The sequence below is a fragment of the Cydia strobilella genome, chromosome 20 (assembly GCF_947568885.1).
Source record: "Cydia strobilella chromosome 20, ilCydStro3.1, whole genome shotgun sequence".
NCBI lineage: Eukaryota > Metazoa > Arthropoda > Insecta > Lepidoptera > Tortricidae > Cydia > Cydia strobilella.
This window is the reverse complement of record NC_086060.1, coordinates 12524070-12550761: the sequence shown is the minus strand read 5'-3', so window position 1 is coordinate 12550761 and position 26692 is coordinate 12524070. Positions and strand designations below refer to the sequence as shown.

General features: G+C 41.8%; 1 protein-coding gene across 1 annotated transcript; it reads right to left on the bottom strand.

Moving 5' to 3' along the window:
- On the bottom strand, positions 1 to 26692 carry LOC134750799 (putative aminopeptidase W07G4.4). Its single transcript, XM_063686043.1, has 12 exons — positions 26508 to 26692; positions 20731 to 20905; positions 18257 to 18345; positions 16211 to 16355; positions 15663 to 15787; positions 15187 to 15377; positions 14938 to 15002; positions 6947 to 7051; positions 4269 to 4448; positions 2918 to 3039; positions 1372 to 1543; positions 1 to 159 (listed from the first exon to the last, which is right to left on the bottom strand). Exons 1-12 carry the CDS (start codon positions 26624 to 26626, stop codon positions 1 to 3), a joined length of 1647 nt encoding a protein of 548 aa, XP_063542113.1. The 5' UTR covers positions 26627 to 26692.

Genomic DNA, 26692 nt, shown 5'->3' with positions numbered 1-26692 from the left:
TCAGCAGCCGAGCAGCTTGTAGTGCGCGGCGAGCGCGAGCAGCGGCGCGGCGGTGGGGGGGAGGGGGAGGGAGCCCGCCGCGCCCGCCACGTCCACGTGCGAGTACGGCACCCCGCCCGCCGCCAGCCCCGACACCAGCAGCAGGAAGCCGGCCGGACCCTGACGACAACAACAACATTCTAAAGGCTGACGAAACTGACATCATATACTCGTACATAATGATCGAGAGCATTATCTGCACTCTACTTTTTATTTCTTTTTTTTTATTATTTATTAAGAAACAAACAGTCTTATAAAACAGATGAGTATTTAAAGTAACGTTTTTCTGGCACTAGACCTATAGTTTCCTATATGTAAACGACTATTAATAAAAACTTATTACTAAGTACAGATGACAAACAATACATGCATATTGTACATATAGTCCGACAAGAAATTTTAAATTATTTCGAATACGAGGAAAGTAAAATGAATGTGTTTTTTTTAAAACATGACTAAGTATACATTTTTATAGTATTTCTTGAGAGTACTTTTAATTAACGATTCGGGCAAAAGTATCGTTATTTATGAAATGAATAGTTAAATATCAGAATGGAAATTGTATAAAAAATCCATTTAAACTCAAATTTAAATTACTTATAGTAAAAAAATTAAAACAATCGTATTTCGAACGTAAAATGCTCTAGTGCAGACGCGTATCATTTTCTGCACACCTTTTAGAACAACGATGACCCTCTTTCAGAGCATGAGAAATGTAAAATACATTAAATATTAGGGTGGTTTATATTTCCGAATTTTTTCGACTTTCATATGATTTCGCCGAAACTCTCGTTCTCACTGATAAAGAAATGTTATATGCCATTAAAATCGGTCAATATTTAGAGGTTGCACATCAATAAAGATATCTCAAATAACCAACGACTACTGCGGAGGGTAGAAAGAGCTTTAAGCGGCTACCATCAAAGTGGGTATTCTGATACTGAACCTTCTACATATAAATAATATTTAAAATCAGTAGTAAACTTGGGTTTTGGTTATTTGATAAATGTTCTAGTTAAGATTTTTCGGTTTTTTACCTTTTTTCAAAGGAAAAGTGCTTTTATCGTGTTTTAGACGTAAAATTCAGATTTATCACTCGGTTTTAGTATCAGTTCATTATATTTGTCAGTTTACAAGATAGTTAATTTTCACGCCCTCACTCTACCTTTTCAATTTGTGCAACCCTTAAATATTATTTGATTCCTTTTAAATTTGAAAAAGTTTTTAGGAGACTCGATTGGTGAGAATCAGGAAAAATATCACAACTTTTTTTCCTCCATACAAAACTGAAACACCCTATTAAATATGAATAGTGAACATTTACACACGTACCTGGTGGCCACGGTTGGTCTGTGTGGAGGGCTGGTTGTTGGCCTGGTGGACGTGATCCCCCGGGCAGAGTCCGCGGTGGAAGGCCAGGTCCTCGCGCCTGATAGTGGACACCTCCACCATGTCGGCGATGGTCTCGCCAGAGGCTCGGAAAGCTTCCGCGTGGCCTTTAGCCCTAAATAAGAAAAATTGTTATTTCAGATTGCATTTAAGTTACGTTAAAGCATTACGTATTGGAGCGCGTCCTGTACATCTAGCTCCGCCGGACTCGTATTGGAGCGCGTCCTGTACATCTAGCTCCGTCGGACTCGTATCGGAGCGCGTCCTGTACATCTAGCTCCGCCGGACTCATATTGGAGCGCGTCCTGTACATCTAGCTCCGCCGGACTCGTATTGGAGCGCGTCCCGTACATCTAGCTCCGCCGGACTCGTATTGGAGCGCGTCCCGTACTTCTAGCTCCGCCGGACTCGTATTGGAGCGCGTCCCGTACATCTAGCACCGCCGGACTCGTATTGGAGCGCGTCCCGTACATCTAGCTTCGCCGAACTCGTATTGGAGCGCGTCCTGTACATCTAGCTCCGCCGGACTCGTATTGGAGCGCGTCCTGTACATCTAGCTCCGCCGGACTCGTATTGGAGCGCGTCCCGTACATCTAGCTCCGCCGGACTCGTATTGGAGCGCGTCCCGTACATCTAGCTCCGCCGGACTCGTATTGGAGCGCGTCCCGTACATCTAGCTCCGCCGGACTCGTATTGGAGCGCGTCCTGTACATCTAGCTCCGCCGGACTTGTATTGGAGCGCGTCCCGTACATCTAGCTCCGCCAGACTCGTATTGGAGCGCGTCCCGTACATCTAGCTCCGCCGGACTCGTATTGGAGCGCGTCCCGTACATCTAGCTCCGCCGGACTCGTATTGGAGCGCGTCCCGTACATCTAGCTCCGCCGGACTCGTATTGGAGCGCGTCCCGTACATCTAGCTCCGCCGGACTCGTATTGGAGCGCATCCCGTACATCTAGCTCCGCCGGACTCGTATTGGAGCGCGTCCCGTACATCTAGCTCCGCCGGACTCGTATTGGAGCGCGTCCCGTACATCTAGCTCCGCCGGACTCGTATTGGAGCGCGTCCCGTACATCTAGCTCCGCCGGACTCGTATTGGAGCGGGTCCTGTACATCTAGCTTCGCCGGACTCGTTTAGTGTGAGGGCACCGAGGGCGCCAGGCAATGGAGCGCGCCGTTGGACGTAATAATTTACAATCAAATTAAAATTTTGCTAATATTTCTAACAACAAGAGAGTATTTTTAGAACATGAAGCTTTTTGTTAAATTAGGTTTTAAGAATCAATTATATAAACTCATTTGAGTCTGGGGTACCTGCAAGACAGGCAGATCCTAGTGTATATTCTAGTGTGTTTGTGATCTGAATTATATATTTCTTAGCCGAGGTACCTACATCTTGTCAATTGTACTTATTTAGGTTAATTTAGATTTGGCGTACATACAAAAAGTTTTTGAAATTTGTTAAGTTTTTTTTATAATTAGTTATGGTACCTTGCAGCATGGTTGTCCATCACGATAGTGTAGGCGGGCCCCACGGCGCGCACGGCGTGCCCGGTGAGCGTGGCCACGGTGTACACGTGCGGGTTGCGCGCTGACTCCGCTCGTTCGCGCATCTGAAAATAGATTTTTTGTTTTCAATTCAAGCCATCTCGGAAATCCCCTTTTCTTCCACTTCGGACAAAAATGGGTTTTCATAGGAGCATTTGAAATTGTATGAGATTTTTTTTCCGCTGCAGTCTTACGGTGTCATACATTATACAGATGTTTCTTCAAGTTTCAAGTTGTTTATTCGCATTCACGTCATAGTCATACATTTATTTAACAAAAAATACAGGTATTGTGTTTGAAATATGCCTTAAAACTAAAATTATAATTATTAAAAACTTAGTGAGATCATAATATAATAAGCCTAAATCTTAAATATTATCAAAAATTTCATCCACGGTGTAAAAGCAACCTCTCAATAAAAATCTTATCAATTCCCTATGAAACACCGAGTGATCCGTAATGATTTTTAGTTCAGTAGGCAATCAGTTATAAAGGCTTATGGCTTGATGACCAGCGGAGTGCGCAGCAACCACGACTCTACAACAATAAATGTTTCTGATTTCTAGGACAAAACTTAACTTTCATATTTTTGGTGCGCGTAAGTAAGCGTTCATATTGCTCTTCACAAGACTCGTTCTTAAGGGGATCCCATGCCCCAATGACCTTCGATTTGAATCCCTTAGTTTTCTAATGTTTTTTGTAGCTTATCATATTAACAGCAACGGATTTTATCAATATAGTATCCCATATTTACTTCAAAGTTCATTGTTTTCGAAATATTTGGCATCAGTTGAACAATTTTAGGCCAAAAAACTGGTTTTCTGGCCATAACTTTTGTGTTAATTAGTTAAAAATTAAAACCTTAGACAAATTTTTAGAGACGTCTAAGACAAACCCAAATATGTAGATTTCGTATAAGTAAGATCTTTCACAGCAATCGAGATACGAAAAAAGTGTTTTTTTAGACAATGTTTAAAACAATCATAAATAAATAAGTATTAATTTTTTTCACAATCCGGTAGACAAAAATGGAGATAAAAGATTGAAGAACCGATAGCCGCTTGTCTTATAATTCTATATGTAGTGCAAAAGTAGGAGATACGATTCAAAACTTGTCAAAAATCGATGAAAACCTCAGGTAGCCCCTTAAGAGGCTTTGTGAGCAGCACCAAGACATTTAAACTGGGTACCGTGAGAATTCCTAATTCTTTGAAAAAATGTCTACACGAAACCCATGAAGGTACGCGTAATGCGAACCATAGTGGGTGTTTCTTTAGTGTTTGTTACTTGTTACCTCATCCAACACGTCCGCCATGACCATCCTTCCCTCGGCGTCCGTGTTCCCGACCCGCACGGCGAGTCCGCGCCGACACTTGATCAGCTCGTCGGCCACGTACGCCTCGGAGCCGACGGAGTTGCGGACCATGCAGAGCGCTGCTGACACGCGAAGGTTGGGCTTCAGGAGCTCGCAAGCCTACAATCAAAACGAAATTTCACCTCTTGATTTCACCATAAAGTTAAATTGATATTACCACCATCCGGGACACAATATAAAAGTACAATTATAAGGTTTGAACGCATACCTTTTGTGATCCTTTTGTGAATTCTTATTATTAAGTTTGACAATCTATAATAATTAAATGTTTTTAAGAAAAATAATAACTGCATCAATAAATTGCTATGATATTTAGATTAAGGTAATATTTAAAACTTGACAATTTAAAAGTGCTTGTTGCTAGGCCTATTTGAATAAAGATTATATATTGACTCTGACTTTGACTTTACCCGCGACATGCCGGCCATCACACCTCCCGCCTTGATGTCGCACCCTGTATACACCCTGTATACTGACCTTGAGGAAGCCTGCGACGGCGGCAGCGCCACACTTGTCGCGCGACATGCCGGCCATCACACCTCCCGCCTTGATGTCGCACCCTGTATACACCCTGTATACTGACCTTGAGGAAGCCTGCGACGGCGGCAGCGCTACACTTGTCGCGCGACATGCCGGCCATCACACCTCCCGCCTTGATGTCGCACCCTGTATACACCCTGTATACTGACCTTGAGGAAGCCTGCGACGGCGGCAGCGCCACACTTGTCGCGCGACATGCCGGCCATCACACCTCCCGCCTTGATGTCGCACCCTGTATACACCCTGTATACTGACCTTGAGGAAGCCTGCGACGGCGGCAGCGCCACACTTGTCGCGCGACATGCCGGCCATCACACCTCCCGCCTTGATGTCGCACCCTGTATACACCCTGTATACTGACCTTGAGGAAGCCTGCGACGGCGGCAGCGCCACACTTGTCGCGCGACATGCCGGCCATCACACCTCCCGCCTTGATGTCGCACCCTGTATACACCCTGTATACTGACCTTGAGGAAGCCTGCGACGGCGGCAGCGCCACACTTGTCGCGCGACATGCCGGCCATCACACCTCCCGCCTTGATGTCGCACCCTGTATACACCCTGTATACTGACCTTGAGGAAGCCTGCGACGGCGGCAGCGCCACGCTTGTCGCGCGACATGCCGGCCATCACACCTCCCGCCTTGATGTCGCACCCTGTATACACCCTGTATACTGACCTTGAGGAAGCCTGCGACGGCGGCAGCGCCACACTTGTCGCGCGACATGCCGGCCATCACACCTCCCGCCTTGATGTCGCACCCTGTATACACCCTGTATACTGACCTTGAGGAAGCCTGCGACGGCGGCAGCGCCACACTTGTCGCGCGACATGCCGGCCATCACACCTCCCGCCTTGATGTCGCACCCTGTATACACCCTGTATACTGACCTTGAGGAAGCCTGCGACGGCGGCAGCGCCACACTTGTCGCGCGACATGCCGGCCATCACACCTCCCGCCTTGATGTCGCACCCTGTATACACCCTGTATACTGACCTTGAGGAAGCCTGCGACGGCGGCAGCGCCACACTTGTCGCGCGACATGCCGGCCATCACACCTCCCGCCTTGATGTCGCACCCTGTATACACCCTGTATACTGACCTTGAGGAAGCCTGCGACGGCGGCAGCGCCACACTTGTCGCGCGACATGCCGGCCATCACACCTCCCGCCTTGATGTCGCACCCTGTATACACCCTGTATACTGACCTTGAGGAAGCCTGCGACGGCGGCAGCGCCACACTTGTCGCGCGACATGCCGGCCATCACACCTCCCGCCTTGATGTCGCACCCTGTATACACCCTGTATACTGACCTTGAGGAAGCCTGCGACGGCGGCAGCGCCACACTTGTCGCGCGACATGCCGGCCATCACACCTCCCGCCTTGATGTCGCACCCTGTATACACCCTGTATACTGACCTTGAGGAAGCCTGCGACGGCGGCAGCGCCACACTTGTCGCGCGACATGCCGGCCATCACACCTCCCGCCTTGATGTCGCACCCTGTATACACCCTGTATACTGACCTTGAGGAAGCCTGCGACGGCGGCAGCGCCACACTTGTCGCGCGACATGCCGGCCATCACACCTCCCGCCTTGATGTCGCACCCTGTATACACCCTGTATACTGACCTTGAGGAAGCCTGCGACGGCGGCAGCGCCACACTTGTCGCGCGACATGCCGGCCATCACACCTCCCGCCTTGATGTCGCACCCTGTATACACCCTGTATACTGACCTTGAGGAAGCCTGCGACGGCGGCAGCGCCACACTTGTCGCGCGACATGCCGGCCATCACACCTCCCGCCTTGATGTCGCACCCTGTATACACCCTGTATACTGACCTTGAGGAAGCCTGCGACGGCGGCAGCGCCACACTTGTCGCGCGACATGCCGGCCATCACACCTCCCGCCTTGATGTCGCACCCTGTATACACCCTGTATACTGACCTTGAGGAAGCCTGCGACGGCGGCAGCGCCACACTTGTCGCGCGACATGCCGGCCATCACACCTCCCGCCTTGATGTCGCACCCTGTATACACCCTGTATACTGACCTTGAGGAAGCCTGCGACGGCGGCAGCGCCACACTTGTCGCGCGACATGCCGGCCATCACACCTCCCGCCTTGATGTCGCAGCCGCCGGTGTCGTACGTCACGCCCTGCAAATAAACATGTATGACATCAAATACCTACCATAATATTTAAGGCAGTAAGACGCCTTAACATTATAAAAATCACGGTGCGGTCCTTACATATAACACTAGAGACCTGTTGCGGCGTCAAAACGCCGCTAGAGTATGGTTCTAAAAGTTAGGTTGCCTGTCCACTGAAGCGGAGCGGTAAGCGGGGAAAAAATCCAGCAATAGAATTTCATTAAAATTTCAGAGCGGAGATTTTATGCTATTCAGTCGGTGGATTTTTTCCTCGCTCATCGCTCCGCCACCTCGCTCCGCTCCTGTGGACAGGCAGCCTAAGACTGAACGCTTAATGAAATCAGGAAATGTCACGTCTTCAGATGAATCACTGGCTGTCACTATCTATTTGATGCTGACTATACCCACAGAATATGAAATCTTACACATAATTATTTCTTATAAAATGGCGACACGTTTGTATAATTTTAGCGTATTATATTTCGGTCGCGTAGCACCTATCAGCATGTTTTGTGATCGTTAGTTTTGATGCAAAAAAGACATAATTATTGTCTATCTTTTCGCATCTTTCTAACCTAAAAATCATGATACGCGACCGCGATATGATACGGTAAATCAAGATTTCGTGGATAGGATGCCTTCTTGTCATTTGGCTCTCATGCCTAAAATTTCATAGGGCTAGAGTATAATTTATATTTAATTCTCTTTTTCCTATTATTCACGAGACTGAAGTTTACAAACATTTTACAAACATTCCGTGACATTCCGTGTCTGGGCTATACCGCGAAAATCGAAGTTCAAATTGCGGGCATCTTTCTCTGTCACTCTAATTACGCCTTCATTGGAGTAAAAGAGAAAGATCCCCGCAATTTGCGAATTTCGGTTTTCGCGGTAGACCCTCTGACCTAATAATAGACATAGTATATACACGTAGTTATAGGCATGAAACCGAGCGACCAGCAGGGTATGGATGGTGTAGAAAGGAGAAGCAGAATTGTTGCAAAAGTGACCGCTTTCAGCTTTAAATAATAGTTCCTAATCTCTCCGGTGGCGCTAGTTAGGCTCTGGAACATGTGTATAACATGAACCATATAAGGCAACAAATAACCCGACCAAATTACGTAGGTTGTTTTTAGTAGTATTTCGGTGTATGGTGGCGCCGCCTAATTACTGTTTTTTGATGGACACTTTTCATACATAGAGATTTGGCTCCTTTATATAGTCTCCATGGACCAGGGGTAAGAGAAAGACATATTCATGTATTGACAGTTTCATGTATGGCAGCATAATCCTTTTTAGGGTTCCGTACCCAAAGGGTAAAAACGGGACCCTATTACTAAGACTCCGCTGTCCGTCTGTCTGTCACCAGGCTGTATCTCACGAACCGTGATAGCTAGACAGTTGAAATTTTTACAGATGATGTATTTGTGTTGCCGCTACAACAACAAATACTAAAAAGTACGGAACCCTCGGTGGGCGAGTCCGACTCGCACTTGGCCGGTTTTTTCTCTTTCACTCTTATAAATTTCGGTATTTCGCCATCGCCTCCATTTCATTCGGCATTTTTTCATAGTCGGGTTATGCCATCATAGCAAACCCATCATCTCATCTATGGGCAGGGGCACCCCAATACCAGCTTCTCCCTCTGGACCGCATCCAGCGAAGAGCGACTCGAATTGTCGACTGCCAGCGTACTTCGGAACGGCTTGACTCCTTGGCGCTGCGTAGAGATGTGGCCTCGCTCTGCATTTTCTATCGCGTGTATAACGGGGAGTGCTCCGAGGAATTGTTCGGATTAATCCCTGCAGCTTCTTTTCGCCATCGCCCTACGCGAAAACATTACCATCCTCACCACTTAGATGGTTGGCAGTCCTCAACTGTACGTTTCTCTAGAAACTTCCTGCCTCGCACAGCTAAACTGTGGAATTTTTTTTTTTTTTTTTTTTTTTTTTTTTTTATTGAAAATTTAACAAAAATTATAACATTATAAGTACCTTAATCTAATGTTCGCCAAACTGTGAAACAGTTTGTTGGCGGTGCGCTCTAAAATAATCTTAAACTAAATAGGTACACTAAAATTAAGTAAGCAGTTAAGTAGTTAGGTATAGCATTAGGAACATACTTATACGTAGGTATCTTAAATCTATCATGCGAGACGGTATCAACTGTCCATGCGTAGATCCTATCTCGTTGAGATAAGGTCCACGTTTAGTAACTATTATATAAAACTTTATTTACTTATTTAGCAACCGAAAATAGGCAAGAAAGTAAGTAACTAGGTTATGTTTTCATATTTGTGTAGTAAAATCTGTTTAAATTTTGATTTCAAACTACCTATGTTTAATTTAGGTGTTTCGAGTAGGAGAGGGTAATCATTATATATTTTAGGGATCAAGTATTCTTTTGTTCTTCGTCCATAATAGTTTTTTGCTGACGGTTGTGTCAATCTTATTTTCTTAGCAGACCTAGTATTACGCTTACTTATTCTCGGTATTTTACAATCATCAGTGTAGTAACTATGTAATACATTTAAATATACAGCCTTACAATGCACAGGAAGTATCTTACAGGTTGAGAAAAGTGTATCATAATTATGTTTGTGTTTTTTCCTACTATTATAATCGACTAAATATTTCATTAATCTAATCTGAAGTAACTTTATTTTATCTAAATAAGTTTTAAAGGTAAGTCCGTAACAGCTTAGTCCATAGCTTAATAATGCGTCAGCAAGTGCATAGTAAACAATGCGCAAGGTGCGTTTGTTAACAATTCGATTTAGGTAGTAAAATTGTCCCAAAATAGACCTAAGCCTATTGCATAATTGATTTATGTGAAGTTTGAAATTGAAATGTTTATCTATTAATAATCCCAGATACTTAAACTCCTCTACTACTTCTAATTTATTACAGGTGCAATTATTTTTATTTTTATGTAAACATTCATATGAATGTCCTATGACATTAATATCACATGCCATTACATTTTTTGCTATTTTGTTGTACGGAGAAAATATATGCATACATTTAGTTTTATTTAAATTCAAAATTATTCCATTGTCATGGGCCCATTTAGTGACATTCTCAAAATCCACCTGCACTCTGCTCACCATGTCCGTGACGTCCTTGCCAGCTAACAACAAGCACATATCATCCGCATACATGTAGACTGTGCAGTTTTGGACTACATTCGACACGCTGTTCACATGCATGATGTACCCAACCGGCCCATACACCGAGCCGGTCGGCACACCGAGAGTGACGTGCGCGTCGGATCCCGACTCACCATTGATGGCAGTGCGTAGGGTCCTATTGTTTAGGTATTCGCGGAACCATTGATTCGTGGGTCCTCTGATGCCACATTCATCCATTGCCTGCAATAGCTGCTCGTGGTCCAGCGTGTCGAATGCTTTTTTGTAATCAATAAATAAAGCAATTACCTGTTGTCCTCCGCCAAGGCTCTTGTTAACATAATTAGAGAACTGGGTCAAGGCCGTAGCGGTGCTACGTCCCTTCCTGAAACCATGCTGCGCTTGCGATATTATACTGAAATGTTCCAAAAAAGAGCTCACTTGTCCTACTACAACTTTTTCCACTATTTTATTTATTACAGGCAAGATAGCAATTGGCCTATAATTTGTATAATCTAAATGGGAGCCTTGCTTGTAGATTGGCCTAATTATGGATTTTTTTAATTGATCTGGGTATATGCCTTTTGTCAAACACAGATTAATAAATTTTGCCAAAATTATGCTTAGGTCCTTTTTAACATATTTTATATCCTGAACTCTGATTTTATCAATACCAGGTGCTTTCCCGTAACTCAATTTGTCAATTATTTTCTCGACATCGCTGCCACTCACATTTTTAAATCTGAATGACACATTACTCTCGTTTACATAGGAATTTCTATTTAAGAACTTGTGATCGCAATTATGTTTTATATCCACAATTTCCTGTGTAAAGGTACTTGAAAAATTATTACAGATACTTTCCACATTATTCGTTTTTCCCAAATATTTCATTATTGTGCTGTCCACGTTCCCCTTAACTCGACCTATCCAGTTATTAATTTTGCCCCATATTTTTCGAAAATCACCCTCACATTTCACAATTTCATTTTGTCTGAATTTATTCTTAGCAACATTTATAATTTTGTTTATTTTATTTCGGTACCGCGTATATTCTAGTCTCAAATTCATATTATTAGGATTGCATTTCCAAATTCTAAATAATGTATCCCTCTGCGCAATCATGCTTTCTAATCTTTTATTTATCCATGGTTGTGTTACTCTTTTATTTTCCTGCTTACATTCAGTTAATGACTCATTATAGATGTTGCTAAAAACAGAACATATTTTTTCATATAGAATTACGGGACAGTCGATTGATAACAACTCAGACCAATTTATTATTTTCAGCTGATCTATAATTTTATGGTTATTCAATGCATACCTATGCGCACGCACATTCGGGTCATTATCGCTTGTAACTATGTCCAGCCGTATCCCTATGATGTGGTGGTCGGACAACTTGCAGGTAAGCAGGTGCGCGGCGGCGCGTGATACACTGCGCCTTCGCACCCACGCATGGTCGATGCACGACGACTGCAGCCTTCCATCTACTATCGCCTCGCGCGTTATCTCGGTCGACGGAATGGCGCACTGGAGACCATATTCACACAACATGGTTTTATAACTTGAAATAATGGTATTCATATCGTCGCTTGACAGATCTAAATTCATATCCCCAATCACGATTACGTCCTCACTAGGGGGAATATTTTTAAGTAGGTATCTGACTTCTTCCACAAACCTTAGCTTGTTATTTTTCGGCGGTCTATAAAAAGAGAAAACATGTACAATTTTACCTTCGATCTTCAACTTCCCATGTAACATTTCCGATGCTGTAATATCCCTTTTATCGGCAGTAAACTCGAGGTTATTATTCGCATATATCAGCAATCCTCCTCCTCTATTTCCTTCTCTCGTATTAGAATACAGATTATATCCAGGTATTGAATAAAATGACAGTTCTTCCTCTTTAACATTTACTTCAGATAATATAAGCAAGTCTATTTTTTCATCACATTGTTTCAATAAAACAAGTAGCTCTCCAAACTGCTTTCTGAGGGATCTAATATTTAAGTGTATTATATCTAACTCTTTCGTTTTATTTTTAATACTATCACTCCATATGGTTGTACTATCGTATCTAGTATATTCGATATCCTCATTTAAAAAATCGAATGCCATGTTCATGCCTTATATATATTATGCAATTAAAAAAAAAAAAAAAAAAACCAAGTAGTGTGTACGCGCTCGAAAACGGCGCCCAATATATATGTATTTACTCTGCCGTATTTCCAATGTTATCAATTAGGGATTTAATATCCTCTTCGCTTCTAATATTATAAATTTTCTTTTCTGACTCGCTCTTCTTCACTAATATGTTAGACTTCTGGAACCACACATAACTGTACGTAGGTTTTAGCTGGTTCTTGGCGGACCAAAATAATTGGCGTTTGAACTTAGTCATATCCTCATTGATATAAATCCTTTTTTGATTATTATTTCCATACACTTCGCCGTTAGTAAGACGAGTCTTACGCTTGTTTATCCATTGGTCCCGGGCTGCCTTAGTGCGCATGGTAACAACGATTGGCCGCGCGCGCGCCTGCTTATCGCCGTGTTCTGCGTCTACCTTCTTCTTTGGGGTACCCACTCTCCGGACCTGCTCAATGTCCTCGGTATTGAGGTCAAGCTTTTGGGCAATAGATGCTACTACTTCGTCTAGTTTTGAATTAACTGTCGCCTTAGCTGTTAGAATGAACTGTCGCCTGCGGTATTTCCGGACCGATATGACCTTCAAACCTTCAAGAAAAGAGCGTATTCCCATCTTAAAGGCCGGCAACGCACTTACAACCCCTCTGGTGTTGCGGGTGTCCATGGGCGGCGGTAATCGCTTTCCATCAGGTGATCCGTCTGCTCGTTTGCCTCCTATTTCATAAAAAAAAAAAAAAAACCCGACCATGAAAAAATGCCCGGTCGGTGATAAAAATAAAGCATGGCACTTATTTCTCTTTCCTCTTATAGGAATCGCAATAAGACTATCTTTCTCTATCAAAGAGTGTCAGGCCCTTGAACCTAATTTAGGCGTACGGCCCCCACCTTAAGCGCCTAACACATTACCGCACCGCACCGGTCATTGTGCGATGCACCTATAAGTAAGAGCGAGAAAGAGATATTGCTTTCTCGCTCTTACTTACCCATAAGTAAGTCACACAATGACCTTGGTGCGGTGCGGTAATGTGTTAGCCGCTTTATAACCGTATTTAATAGACTATCGTAAAAGCCGTTAGAGACTACCACACCTCACCGCGACCTTGGTGCGATGCGGCGCACGTATCGATAGTGCGCAAGGTGGTCACCGTACGTACGTTAAGGACGCAGCTTTAAGTTAGAGCGAGAAAGGAATATTATAGCCGTATTTAACAGACGATCGTAAAAGCCGTTAGAGACTACCACACCTCACCGCGGCCTTGGTGCGGTGCGGCGCACGTATCGATAGTGTGCAAGGTTGTCACTGTACATACGTTAAGGACGCAGCTATAAGTTAGAGCGAGTAAGAGATTTTGACCGCACCAATACGGCTTTTCGAGATATTCTCTTTCTCGCTCTCACTTATGGGTGTGGCGCACCAAGATCGCGGTGCGGTGCGGTAGTCTGTTACGGCTTTTACATACGATCGCACATACGCCGCACCGCACCAAGGGCGCGGACCGATGCGGAAAATGGGGTTGGCCGGTCGACATAATTAGCAGAGGGCGCCAGCATAGCTTGCCCTGTCAATCCCTACAATTGAGACAAATTTTTGTTTTTTTAATTCCCTGGATGCCAGCCCTTTAAGCCAAATCTCATAGAAAAAGGGGCAAGCTATGATGGCGCCATCTCTGCAAACCTTTGACAGCTGCCAACCCCATTGGCTGACCGTTTACCTTAAAGATCCGACATCATTTAACATCCTCATAAGAACAAACCTCGCCGTACGTGCTTTTTGAAGTAAATATAGATGCTTTTCCCCACCGTTTTGTATGGTTTATGGTGGGCTGGTGGGCTACAAATTCTGTCCCTCACGGGCACACGCGGTAAGCCACTTCTATAGGATCCTACCTTCTATGTGCCAAAGCAACAATAAAATAAACATGTGTCATCCATAGAACGTAGTGATTATATGCTCTTTGGTGTCATCTTGATGAGTGCGATGTGGATGACACATGTCTGACATGTTATCAAACACAATAATAAAATTTTATGGTGTTTTAATATAATTTTTAGTGTGGTGTATGCATGTTACAGTCTCAAAACAAATATTTAAATGGATTGGATACCTTACATACATTGGATATAGGTTTGAGTTCAATTCAATCTCGTCAGAACAAAGGTCACGTGGTACATTTTTTCAAATTAACTTTTTAGTACTTTTTCGGGAAAAAATCAAAAAACTAAGAGCTTATTGCAAATCTGTAGCATGAGACGAATCAAATGACATATAATTTATTAAAATCGGACCATAACTGTAGATCTGATGGGATGAACAAAAATCGGCCTCGCGTAATATATATATAGATACTTACTCGTATTAACGTCAATCCTTCGCAATTTGTTATCGTGAACCTTGTTAGAACGTATGAAGGTCGACATTGAGGTGTATCCCCGCTCAGTTGACGTATTTGATGGTCATAGGATTAGGGTCTTCCCACACCTATCGACGCGGAATTCACAATAAGAGCGAAAAGGACGCCGCTCGGCTCGGCCGGCGCCTTACGACGCGACAGAAAATTTCAACAAATCTAAATATGGCAAAGCAATATTATACTATAGATAGAAACCATACCTTGCCGACCAACATCACCGTCTCCTCGTAGCTCTCCGGTTCGTAGTCCAAGAAGATTACACAGCCTGGAATAATACCAATTTTATAAATCGTGTCTTCGTGTCGAACACGCACGCGCACGCTTACACTTTGCAAACATAAGTTTAACTGGCAACTTTATGAGAATAATCTATTTAGCAACAAAGCTTCGCCAATTATTTTTGGTTGCTAAAATGTATTGAAAAAAGTGCGTAGGTGTTTTATATGTACCTTTGTGCCTTGGAACTTGGTTCGCAGCCCTATTGACTGCCTCAAACAGCGGGTAGTTCTTGGCCAGCTTGTTGGGATCGTCTTCGACGCGCACGCGCACGCTCGGGCCGAACGCGCCGCGAATGTATTCGGCGACGCGGAGCGGCGTCATGCGCTCGGGGTCCGCTCCGCCGATGTCGCGAGACACGCCTCTGTATAAACAATGTTTTTAATGTAGGAAAATTTAATTCATTGTTGTGTTTATTTATATTTACATGAAATTTTCGCTGTCGTTTTTATGACAGGTATAGATTATACACTAATTAAAGGTAGGTATTTTATTCCACAGCAATCTCTTAGAATTAGGCATAATAATTGTAGTACTTTAATAATTTTCAACGCTTAGCGAACATTAAAATTTGTTTAAAGCAATATTTTGACGTAAAAGATAAGCATGTGTTGTTGTGTGTGACAAGTGTATTGTGTAATTTTCATACCTGGCAGCCTCTAAAGCGCAGGCATCACGTATTACGTTGTTAATGTTGGCAACACCCTCGCCGTACACACCGAGCGACTTGATCGAGTGCGCCTGCGACGGGAACGTCTCTCGGATTTGGATGGGCTGAAAAAAAAACATCATTTATTTATAGTGGCACAATGTGTCGTGGCACTCGTGTGTTCCACTTAAGAGCGGACTAACGCAACATTGCAGTTATTATATTGAATTTTTACACGTTTTAATCAAGGGCAAATGGAATGAAAAAATTCACACGGAAACGAGACTATATTTGCAAATGCAGACTTTAAACAAAACCTAAACGGTTGATGTTGGCACGATAGAAAAAAATCACGAAAACATATGTAATTATCATTTATTTTCAGTTACATATCGTTACCCTACATATCATACCCGTATAATTTTAGTATAAAATAGCTAGCGAATAAAAAGTAAAAGCACGACGACGGCCATAATAATATCTACCGTCGCAAGTTTAGTGCGGCGCCATAACTTTTGTTTGGCAACAAAACAAGGCAAGCTAATTACCACATAGAGCACCTCCAGGGCTCCGAGCAAGGCCACAAGTGGAGCCCTAGGCCAGGCGGGGGCCGCCGGCAGGGCCACCACGGGCCGGTGCGCACCGGCTTCAGCCGCGCGACGCACGCCTGCTAAAGCTGCCTCGTAGACAGACCTGGAAATAAGGCGCTTATTACACTACCAAAGTATTTAGATAAGATAAAGATAAAAAACATTTATTCGTGACGATCACAACACAAGTACGAACATGTACAGACAACAACAGCAAGAAAAGAAGAGATCATCAAGTGTGCATCACGAAATGGACCCAACTCAGCATAATGCTATAAAGCCAGCGCAGCCCGCGCAGCATGGTTTCCCCTATCACTAAGTCCGTCACTTTCGCACTCACATACTTGTTAGAACGTGACAGGCATGGTGATAAGCGTACCGTGCTACGACTCCTGGTCTTCCGTAGGGCCCATTCGGTATTTGAGGCAGATTCTTACCCCTTTAGTAGTAGTAGTATTAAAAACTCTTTATGGTACACTAACATATATTAGGAAAAGCGAAGTACAAAGGCGAACTTATCCCTTTGGGGGTCTCTTCCAGTTAACCTTAATTTCAGTAGATGAGAGGAGAAAGTGAAAAGAGGGTGACAAATGCGGCAATAAAACTTAGCAAATCTCTGAAAAATCAATGTCAAAATGACGGATAGGGAATTATTATTAACAGGGCTCGAACAATACATGCGGATGACGTCAAACCACTCAAAGGATGATTTCAAATTTTTTTTTTTTTTTTTTTTTTTTTTTTTTTTTTTTTTTTTTTTTTTTTTTTATGTGATATTCAGCAAACGAGCACACGAGCCGCCTGATGGGAAGCAGTCATCTTCGCCCATGGACGTAAGCAACATCACAGGAGCCACTTAAGCATTGCCGACCCTTGAGAATTGTATTTATTGTATTTTCATAAACAATTACCACATCATTTATCAACCTCTTTAATTAAACGATATCGTTACTTGAAATGAGCCGAGTACCTACATGACGTCTTTGACTCTTTGACTGACATTGTTTGATTGTCTGTCATTTAATTTAATATTAATGTTAACTATTGTTATAATTCAAATGTATATGGACCTCATAGATGTAGGTTGGACCTGGTCTGAAATAAAGAATATTCATTCATTCATTCATTGTCATTCAGATGAACAATTAAATACAAACATCATTCTGTGTGCAAAATTGCATGAATTGTTCGAGCCGTGATTTATTAACGATTATCAGACGACGAATTGGCACGTTCATGAATTTCACAATTTGAATGAGAAACCTGATAATGCCAATATGGGTCGCGGTTCATCGGAACTTTCAAATCTTGGTTGTCCAACTAACGTTAAGAATTATGATTGATTTGCGTATACTTCCATAATTTAGATGACAATCCTAAGCTAACACGGAGATAATCTGATGACGGACGGTGGCCTAAAGAAGCTTGTCGATGGAAAACACGAAAACATTGAGTTTAGGCTCATTAAAAAGGTGTCGAGAGGTACTTAATAGTCACACAAAGGAGAGGAACTATAGTCAGAAGCTTTTATTTAATTTTACTTGTCCCGTTGCCTAGCTGTCTGTAATCAAATCTTGCAATTTAAATTTTACCCACTTCCTGATTACTCCTGTCACCTGTTCCTGTGTATTAACGATTGTATTTTTGCCATACGAATAAATAAATAAATCGAGCTGATCTGATGATAGAGACAGGAGGTGGCCACTGGAACTCAGTGATAAAACAACGCAATCTGTGATTGGGGTTGTTAGAACTGTCTGTGGAAAGAAAAGTAAAAAAAGCTCATACCAAAAATTAAGTTTTTGCCAAAAACTTACTTGTGGTATTTTCTATAAAAAGGGACCTTATTGTCGATGGCGCTTACGCCATTATTAACGATGCTCCGAAGTCCGATATAAATACAATGCCGCGCGGCGGTGTGAGGCGTAAGCGCTATCGACAATAAGGTCCCTTTTCATAGAAAATGCCCCATTTTTGTAGGTAATTTGTTTGAATGTGTGTTACCTGACATCATCGTACGGTGTGAGGGGTCCAGTGGGCGAGAGAACAAGTCGGTTGCCGGACACACGAGCGCAGTGCAGCACGCCCGGTTTCTGAACAAAATTATATTAATAAAACCGGTCAAGTGCGAGTCAGACTCTCCCAACGAGGGTTCCGTACTTTTTAGTATTTATATAGCGGCAACAGAAATACATCATCTGTGAAAATTTCAACTGTCTACGTTAGGTAAGGTTATCACGGTTCATGAGATACAGCTTGTTGACAGACAGACAGACGGACAGTGGAGTCTTAGTAATAAGTCCCGTTTTTACCCTTTGGGAACGAAACCTGCCTGCCTGGTATAGATCACAACGATGCCATCGGAACGTCAGCTTTAAGCAAATTTATCTTGCAGCACAGGGCTGCATGGCAAAACCGTCTTTGTAGCCCCCATAAAAAATATTGAGGTTGGCTGCACTAGAGGGATTGAGCTTATACTCCTTTCCTTATACGCTGGCCAAAAGCTGATAAAAAACTTTTAATTTTGCTAATAATAAAGTTGTTACTTATCATGGTTATATCATTTGCTAATACGTCGAAGTCGTATTTTCTTTGCGTCATTGTTGAAGTAAATGAAGATTGTAGAAGTAAAATTAAATACAATGGACGATAAATCATGGCAATCAAAACTGTCATTAACACTGAAAATACAAGGTCATATCTATAAACACAGTCTGGCAACTTCAATCATCTTTTATTGACGACGATATCATAATAGTATCAAAACTTAGCTTGTCAAATCCGTTTACCACGGGTAGGCAGTAGGCATAACTTAAATTAGATGCCTACTTTTACAATCAAGTTAAATACTTAAAAGGACAGAGTATTTAAAAGAATCGAATTTAAACTGTTGGAGACATACTAACATAAAATAATTAAGGAGACCTAGAGCCGAAACATGTCGCGCGAGTGACTAAAACAAGTGAGTCTAAACCGTGAAATTATTTAATATTTAAAGGAAGGTAAATGTAAGCAATAAGTTTTTTTAAATGTGATATTTAGCAAACGAGCCGACGAGCTTACCTGATGGGAATCGGTCACCGTTGCCTATGGACATAAGCAACATAACAGGAGACACCTCCACCTATCTCTCCTATCTGACCTGAGGGACGTGACGGTCAGGGCTTTCGGTATCCACTGGGCATCCATTGTCTAAGGGAACCTCGACACAAAAGAAGAAGACGGGAGACACTTATGCGTTGCCGACTGACAACCCTGCATACCAGCTTCTTGGAATACCCCATGTCGTAGTGCAAAGGAAATACCTCACGGGGTAACTCATTCCACATACAGTCACAGAATAACTAATAACTACCGTACAGAAAATTCACTCCTTCACAAAAGCCAGATTTAGGTATAACATTATACCTACACTCGCCGCCTGCAAGCAAAATTGAAACTTATAACCGCGCACGAACCGTGAATCTTCTTTGCGCGCCGCAGTTTTATGACCGAGCTGCGAGTGTCGGCACGGGGTGTCACTTGACAAGTTTTTGTACCTATGCCTACTGATTTATTATTTTTAAGATAAATATGTAGGAATTACAAACGTTGATTCTGTAAACATTTTTAGCCGGAGATAGTATGTCTGATTCTCACGAAAGTAGGTATGCCACAGCCGTATTCCTTTGAAAATATGTCGGTCAGTTCCTAATATTGTTTCTGGGCGACCAATATTCAATAAATTAAGGATGTTTATTTTAACTAACTATTACAAGTAAAGACTTAGGGAACTAAAGATTTTCAATTTAACTATCGTGCGAGCCGAGCGGCAGCCCACTGCCATACACCTGCCCGGGCGGTGCGCCGGCCAAATATACCTAAACTGCGTAGTGACACCCCCCTGATACACCTGATACGGTAGTACTATTAGTTATTCTGTGGTTCTGTGAGTAACTCATTAAACATACTGCACGTTCTAGGAAGAAACCAGCGATATGCCCGCTTATTTGGTGTGCCATGTATCTAAGTACATATAAGTACATTACATTTATTATCTCGTCGCCTGCTGTAGATTAATACACAGCACAGTAAATGTTGGAAGCTTTCGAAATGTGGTGTTGGCGCAGGATGGAAAGGATTAGTTGGACTGAAAGAAAGACGAATGAAGAGGTTTTGAATATGGTAGGAGAAAGGCGAAGCTTATTAAATAACATAAGGAATAGGAGAGGCAAGATGTTAGGACACCTAATGCGAAACGACAACTTTTTCCTAAACATCCTAGAAGGCAAAATTGAAGACGAGAGGCAGTGGAAAGCCTAGAATCACATATCTGAGCCAAGTAAAAGAGCGTCGTACGAGCAAATCAAAAGACTGGCTTAGGAAAGAAAGGATTGGCAATTACTCCACCGACAAGAGCAAAGCTCTTAAGTTAAGATGATGATGACAGTAAATGTACTAAAACTATAGTTATACAAGTACAGTAAGTAACTACATACCTTCTCTAGACCCTTGTCGGTCTGTACCGCCGCCGCTATGAAGTCCTCCAAGGCTTGTGGTGGAGGTGTCCCGGGCACGGTGACCACTACTAAGGCATCATGGTTGGTGCTGTTAATCTCCCCGATGAGGGAAACTGGGACGTTGTGGACCTTCTGTTCCGTGCCCATTTTGGAACTGTGAAAAAAGTTTAAATAAATACACTTAGGTTATCGTTGATCGTTGGTCGGAAGCGAAGGTTCTTAATCCTTTTTTTTTTGACGGAGTGGAAATGCACGCACGGTGTGTGGGACTCGCCGCTCCTTTTTCCTCTCTGAGGGAGGGGGGGGGGGAATTTTGGCCCTACCCACTAAACCCACTCCGGCGTTTCACCCTCTTTGCCATTCGTGAGGGCGCACTGGAATCGATGATATTCCACCGCGGCGCCCTCCAAAGGTTCGTAATCCTGGATCGATCGTACCAGTGAGTTCTTCTAGTCGGAATGTCTGCATTGATACCAGTAGTTCTCCAGTAAAGGAAAACAACGTGAGGAAACCGGAGTAATCCTAATAATAAATTCTTCTATATTGGGTTTAAACTGTCACAAAAACTAGAGCTAGATTTTAGTGAGCCGTAAAGTAACAATTGTCCTTAACACATTCAAAAGCAATAATAACAAAACTACTCGTATATGGTTAGACCGCTAGGCTGAAGTGGGACTGGGCAGGTCACGTCTGCCGCATGCATCCGGATAGGTGGGCTAGTATAGCCACCAAGTGGATGCCGCAAAAGAAGCGCGGACGTGGCAGGCCCAGGCGGAGATGGTGGGACGACTTAGACACCTTCACTAATAACTGGCCGGGAACAGCTCAACAAAGGGAGTCATGGAAATCACAGGGAGAGGCCTTTGCCCAGCAGTGGGACACTACAGGCTATAAAAAAAAATGGTTTTAATTTTCTTTAAAAAAAATCTTACACGTGTGTTACCTATTGCCGTTGTGGGATCCAATGTTAAACTGTTTTCGACTCACGGCCAGTAAGTACTTTATACTACATCGGTCTGAACATTTGTACGGGCGCATCGTGAACACACTGCCCCTTAAATGGTTTCCGTTTTGATTACAACATGCCAGTTTACATTACTTCTCCTTAAATGATTTCAGTTCGAATTACAAAGTTCTTTAGAGTTTCTTAAATGATTTTAGCTGTGGTTTCAGTTTTAGATTACTTTGCGTTAGCTGTTTATACGATCCAGTCATAGGTATTAAGGTTTCACCTAAGAATGATATAAACGGGAAACCAGTATGTAAGTATACCTACACCTTCAGTAGCGATTTTTAAAGCTAGTGGCAAGACGCGCGACTTTCAATTCTCATTCCAGTGGTCAAGGGGTCAAGCCCGGCTCTTACGAAAGAGTTTTCGGAACTTATTTGATTTGATACATTGATCAGTAGCTTTTCTGTGAAGGAAATAAGGCCTTGTTTCCCATCTGAGGTGGAAGGTCAGATAGAGTTAGACTAAGATAAGTTTGCAAAGATTTTGATAGCACACGCAGTGCAAGTGTTATTTAAACGTCATAATTTCATAGAAGTTTGACGTAGGACCAAGACCAAGGACCTTTATTAACAAAACATATATTTTAATATAATAAAGTGTCAAAAGGGCGTCTACGTGTCGGCTTCGGCTCCGCGCACGTCTCTCAAATGTTGGGAACACTATTGTTCCGTGATGGGAAAGAAAGAAATATAATAAAACTTCTTAAGTTCTTAACCTATACATATATGTACTGTATATAATATATACCAATTTAAATATATATTATATATTTAAATTGGCCCCAATCGCCTTCAACGGGCAAGGCGCCCAGAAGGCTGGCTGTATTTCCCCGCTGTATCGCGATACTTATACGCGGTGCGAAATAGCGACCAGCACTCCGGTCGTCAGAAGCCTCTATGATAGATAGATGATAGATAAAACGTTTATTTGGATGCTGCAAAAACACACAATTTTATAAATAGGTACATTGCAATCAGATCAAAACTTATGTACTAAATTAAATTAACAAAAAATTTACTTAAACACGAAAAATTAGTTTTTAGTAATTAGCTGTACGCTGTGTGCATTGCAGCAACAACAAAAGGGTTCCGACTCAGCTATACGCTCCACTCTATTGAGCAAAGCACTGATATTCTGACGGAACCCAGATCACGTTACAGTTGGGTAAATATGACGGTGATAAGTATACGGTACTGTAAAAAGTGTGTAGTTGAGTGGTGTTAGAAAGTTCTGAAATAAAATACATAAATAATCTAATTAATAATCTATCGCCGACGCGCACTTGGCCCCCATGACTCCAAGGTTTCAACGCCAAACGCCGCAAATAAAGATATGAATTGAACGAAAGTACATGTGATAAACAATTGCTGTCACAGTCGTAACACAATCACAATGTGGGCTGTTTCCAAGCAATAATTATGATATATTGTGAATTGTTTCTTTATCTGAAACTGATGAATGTTCCCTCTGTACCTAATGTATTGCAATGAGAGAACAAAACAAAACATTGCCTTATACACGGAGGAAAAATAAGTGCTTTCCCGTTGCCAGGGAGGTTTTGGAATTATACTGAGCAACTTTTACTATGGGACCACCCACGAAATCGCGAAAAAAAATATTACCCTCCCATAGAAAATGGACCAGCCAAAATGTATGAAACAGCCAAATTTTTTTTCGCGATTTCGGGCTGTCCAATAGTAAAAGTGGCTCAGTATCCCAAAACCTCCCTGGCAACGGGAATGCACTTATTTTTTAGCAACCGTGTATATATGAGCTGTTTCTACCCTTAGACTACCTACTTACTGATAACTTAAAGTATGAACGTGAAAATTCTCAAAAATACCTAGTTCGTTTTGCAATTAGAATTTATAGTGGGACTGGGTAGCCCATAAACAGATGGAGAAAGATCGTAAGATAGAAAGTGATACAAAAGGGAGGTCACGACCCTCAATATTGAGGAATACGACGCAAAGAGGGAGGAGGGTAGGCTATGTACGACGTATGCACCCACAGAGGTGAGTTAAACTAGCCACGGAGTGGGTGCCACAATGTAAACGGGCATGGTCGGCTTAAGAGATGGCGGGACAACCTGGACGCATTTTAAAGCAACTGGACAGATGCTGGAGTTAATCGGGAAGATTGGAAGTCTAGGGGGAGGCCTTTGCCCAGCAGTGGGACACTTTATAGGATTGTTAAAAAAAAGTTGTTTTCATACCAATATCAAAGATAGATATAGATGAAGCGCTGGTGGCCTAGCGGTAAGAGCGTGCGACTTTCAATCCGGAGGTCGCGGGTTCAAACCCCCGGCTCGTACCAATGAGTTTTTCGGAACTTATGTACGGAATATCATTTGATATTTATACCAGTCGCTTTTCGGTGAAGGAAAACATCGTGAGGAAACCGGACTAATCCTAACAAGGCCTAGTTTTCCCCTCTGGGTTGGAAGGTCAGATGGCAATCGCTTTCGTAAAAACTAGTGCCTACGCCAATTCTTAGGATTAGTTGTCAAGCGGACCTGAGGCTCCCATGAGCCGTGGCAAAATGCCGGGATAACGCGAGGAAGATGATGATCAAAGATAGATATAACTCCGTAATAGATGGATACAGTCTAAGGAAAAAACGTGCCTCGAAAATCACGAAAATTTGATTCTCGATCAGAGGGCGCCACTAGTTTTGGCCTAGTCTCGTATAGAGGGCGTTGACGGTTTTGTTTGTTATTTATAATTTTAATGCATATCAATGGAAGAACATGGGTCAAAATCATATAATAATAATTAATGCAAATAAAAAAGTCATTTATCCATATTTAAATACATTTTAACGTATTTTTATAAATCTTCATTTTTAGTTTTAAAGTATGTCGATAGATGGCAGTGAATTTACAGCGGTTACAAAATTTACTATGACAGTACCGCTCTATCTAATTATATCCTCATTGCCAATATTAAGAAAGCAAAAATTGGTCTTCATTATCTTTAGACTTATATTGACAGGGATTAACATGCATCTTGTTCACGGGTGACTCGAGAATATCGGGAGCTCATAAACAATACAAAAGGTAATCACGGTCCATATCCCGGGATATAAACAAATCAAACAAATCATGCGCAACAAAACTCTAACCAGTAATCCCAGCGAAACTAAACAACAGAAACTTACGCAAAAAACAATTTCAAAACAAATGAAGAACCTGTACGCAGAAAAACACTACAAAATAACATTAAAACAGAGAAAACATTGAAAATTTAAATGAAACTGCAGGGAAAGAAAAATGGAGAGAATTGGAGGAGGCCTCCACTCAAAGAGGGGTCCAAATTAAATTAAATTAGTAAATAACATACATAAACTTAACACTAACTACTAGCTATAAGAAAATTACTAACAATACGCAAAAACTTTTAATGTAAAATTGGAAATTTGGAAATAAAGGCTTTTTATTTATTATTTATTATATCCCGGTCAATATAAGTCTAGTGAAACTAGCCGTGAATCATTCAAAACCCTTCATTATCTTATCTTAGTGCAAGAGTGATTGTGATGAACTATGCAATAAATAATAGAAATAGATTTATTTTGGCCCTAGTTTTTCTGATTTATAAGGGAATGAGGCAAAACAGATTAAACTATCTTGTGGGCCAGACTTCGCCGTTGGGCCATTGTTTGGCTTTAGTGTTTATTTCATAGCAATAACATTCTCTTCATTTTTTGGGTTAGACAGCATCCCTAAGACATAGAAAATATCTTTTTCCTTATTTACATCCCTTCTCCTAAATATTTGGTTATTTAGTCTTGTGACTTAGCTGTGGACGGCTAATTTTAAGAGTTTGTATTTACCCTTATGTAGTAAACTTAAAACGAATTTAGGCTTGCAAATAATGTGAATTCATAAATTAATCATACCTATTGGAATTAATAGAACTATGATAATCTGTATGTATGTCTGTCTCTATATACATAGGGATTTGTCCCTATATGCTTAGATCTTTAAAACTACGCAACAGATTTTGATGCGCTTTTTTAAATAGATAGAGTGATTCAACAGGAAGGTTTATATGTATAATTTGTAAAGGTTTTGTGAGAATTTGTTGAACTACCTGTGCAAAACCGGGGCGGGTTGCTAATTTAAAAAATAAATGTTTTAAATGTACATAAGATCTGGTATGTTTTACTAATTTTGTCTTGACATTAAAATAATATCTACACATATTGGTAAATAAATTAACTAATTACCTTTTTTTAAACAATAGAAGTGGCAAACAAGCACACAGTCTACCTGATGATTGGTATCCGCAACAAATTTTTATCTAGGTACTTTTCTTTGAAAGTTTATACTTATTTGTTATTTATTAATAAAGGAAAATGTTCCATTGAATATAAGTAAATCCAGAATCCAAAACCGACAATCCAGGACCGATCGACCTGGCGCAGAAATGTGAGGAGACCCGACCCCAGATAACGGGAGCAGGGACGAACAAAGAAGAAGACAGAATAACAAGGTACCTAATCAATAACAATAACTAAGAGTAAGCTCAAGTAACTGCAATAATTTAAGGATAAAATATGTACTATTTGTTTCTTTTTTTCGTCAAATGCACAGTCTTATAACACATTTAGTTGCTATGCCATTCAGTTAATTGACTTTATAAATAAGCAAACACGATATCTGATAAGGCTTCCGAGATAACAATAAATTAAATAAGAAAGTATTTCACAAGATAAAACTGATGTTTATATGTAGACTTACATGGTCCGAACGATGCTGCGGTCGAACGGGGAATAACTGAGCAATATTAAAGTAACGCCTACTAATGCATACTTATACTGAATATAATTATTTGCGATACACAAAAACAACAACTTCATGTGCGAAATAAATCATGTTTTTACGTTGAATTGAGTACTACATTTTAGTAAATAAATGCAATACAG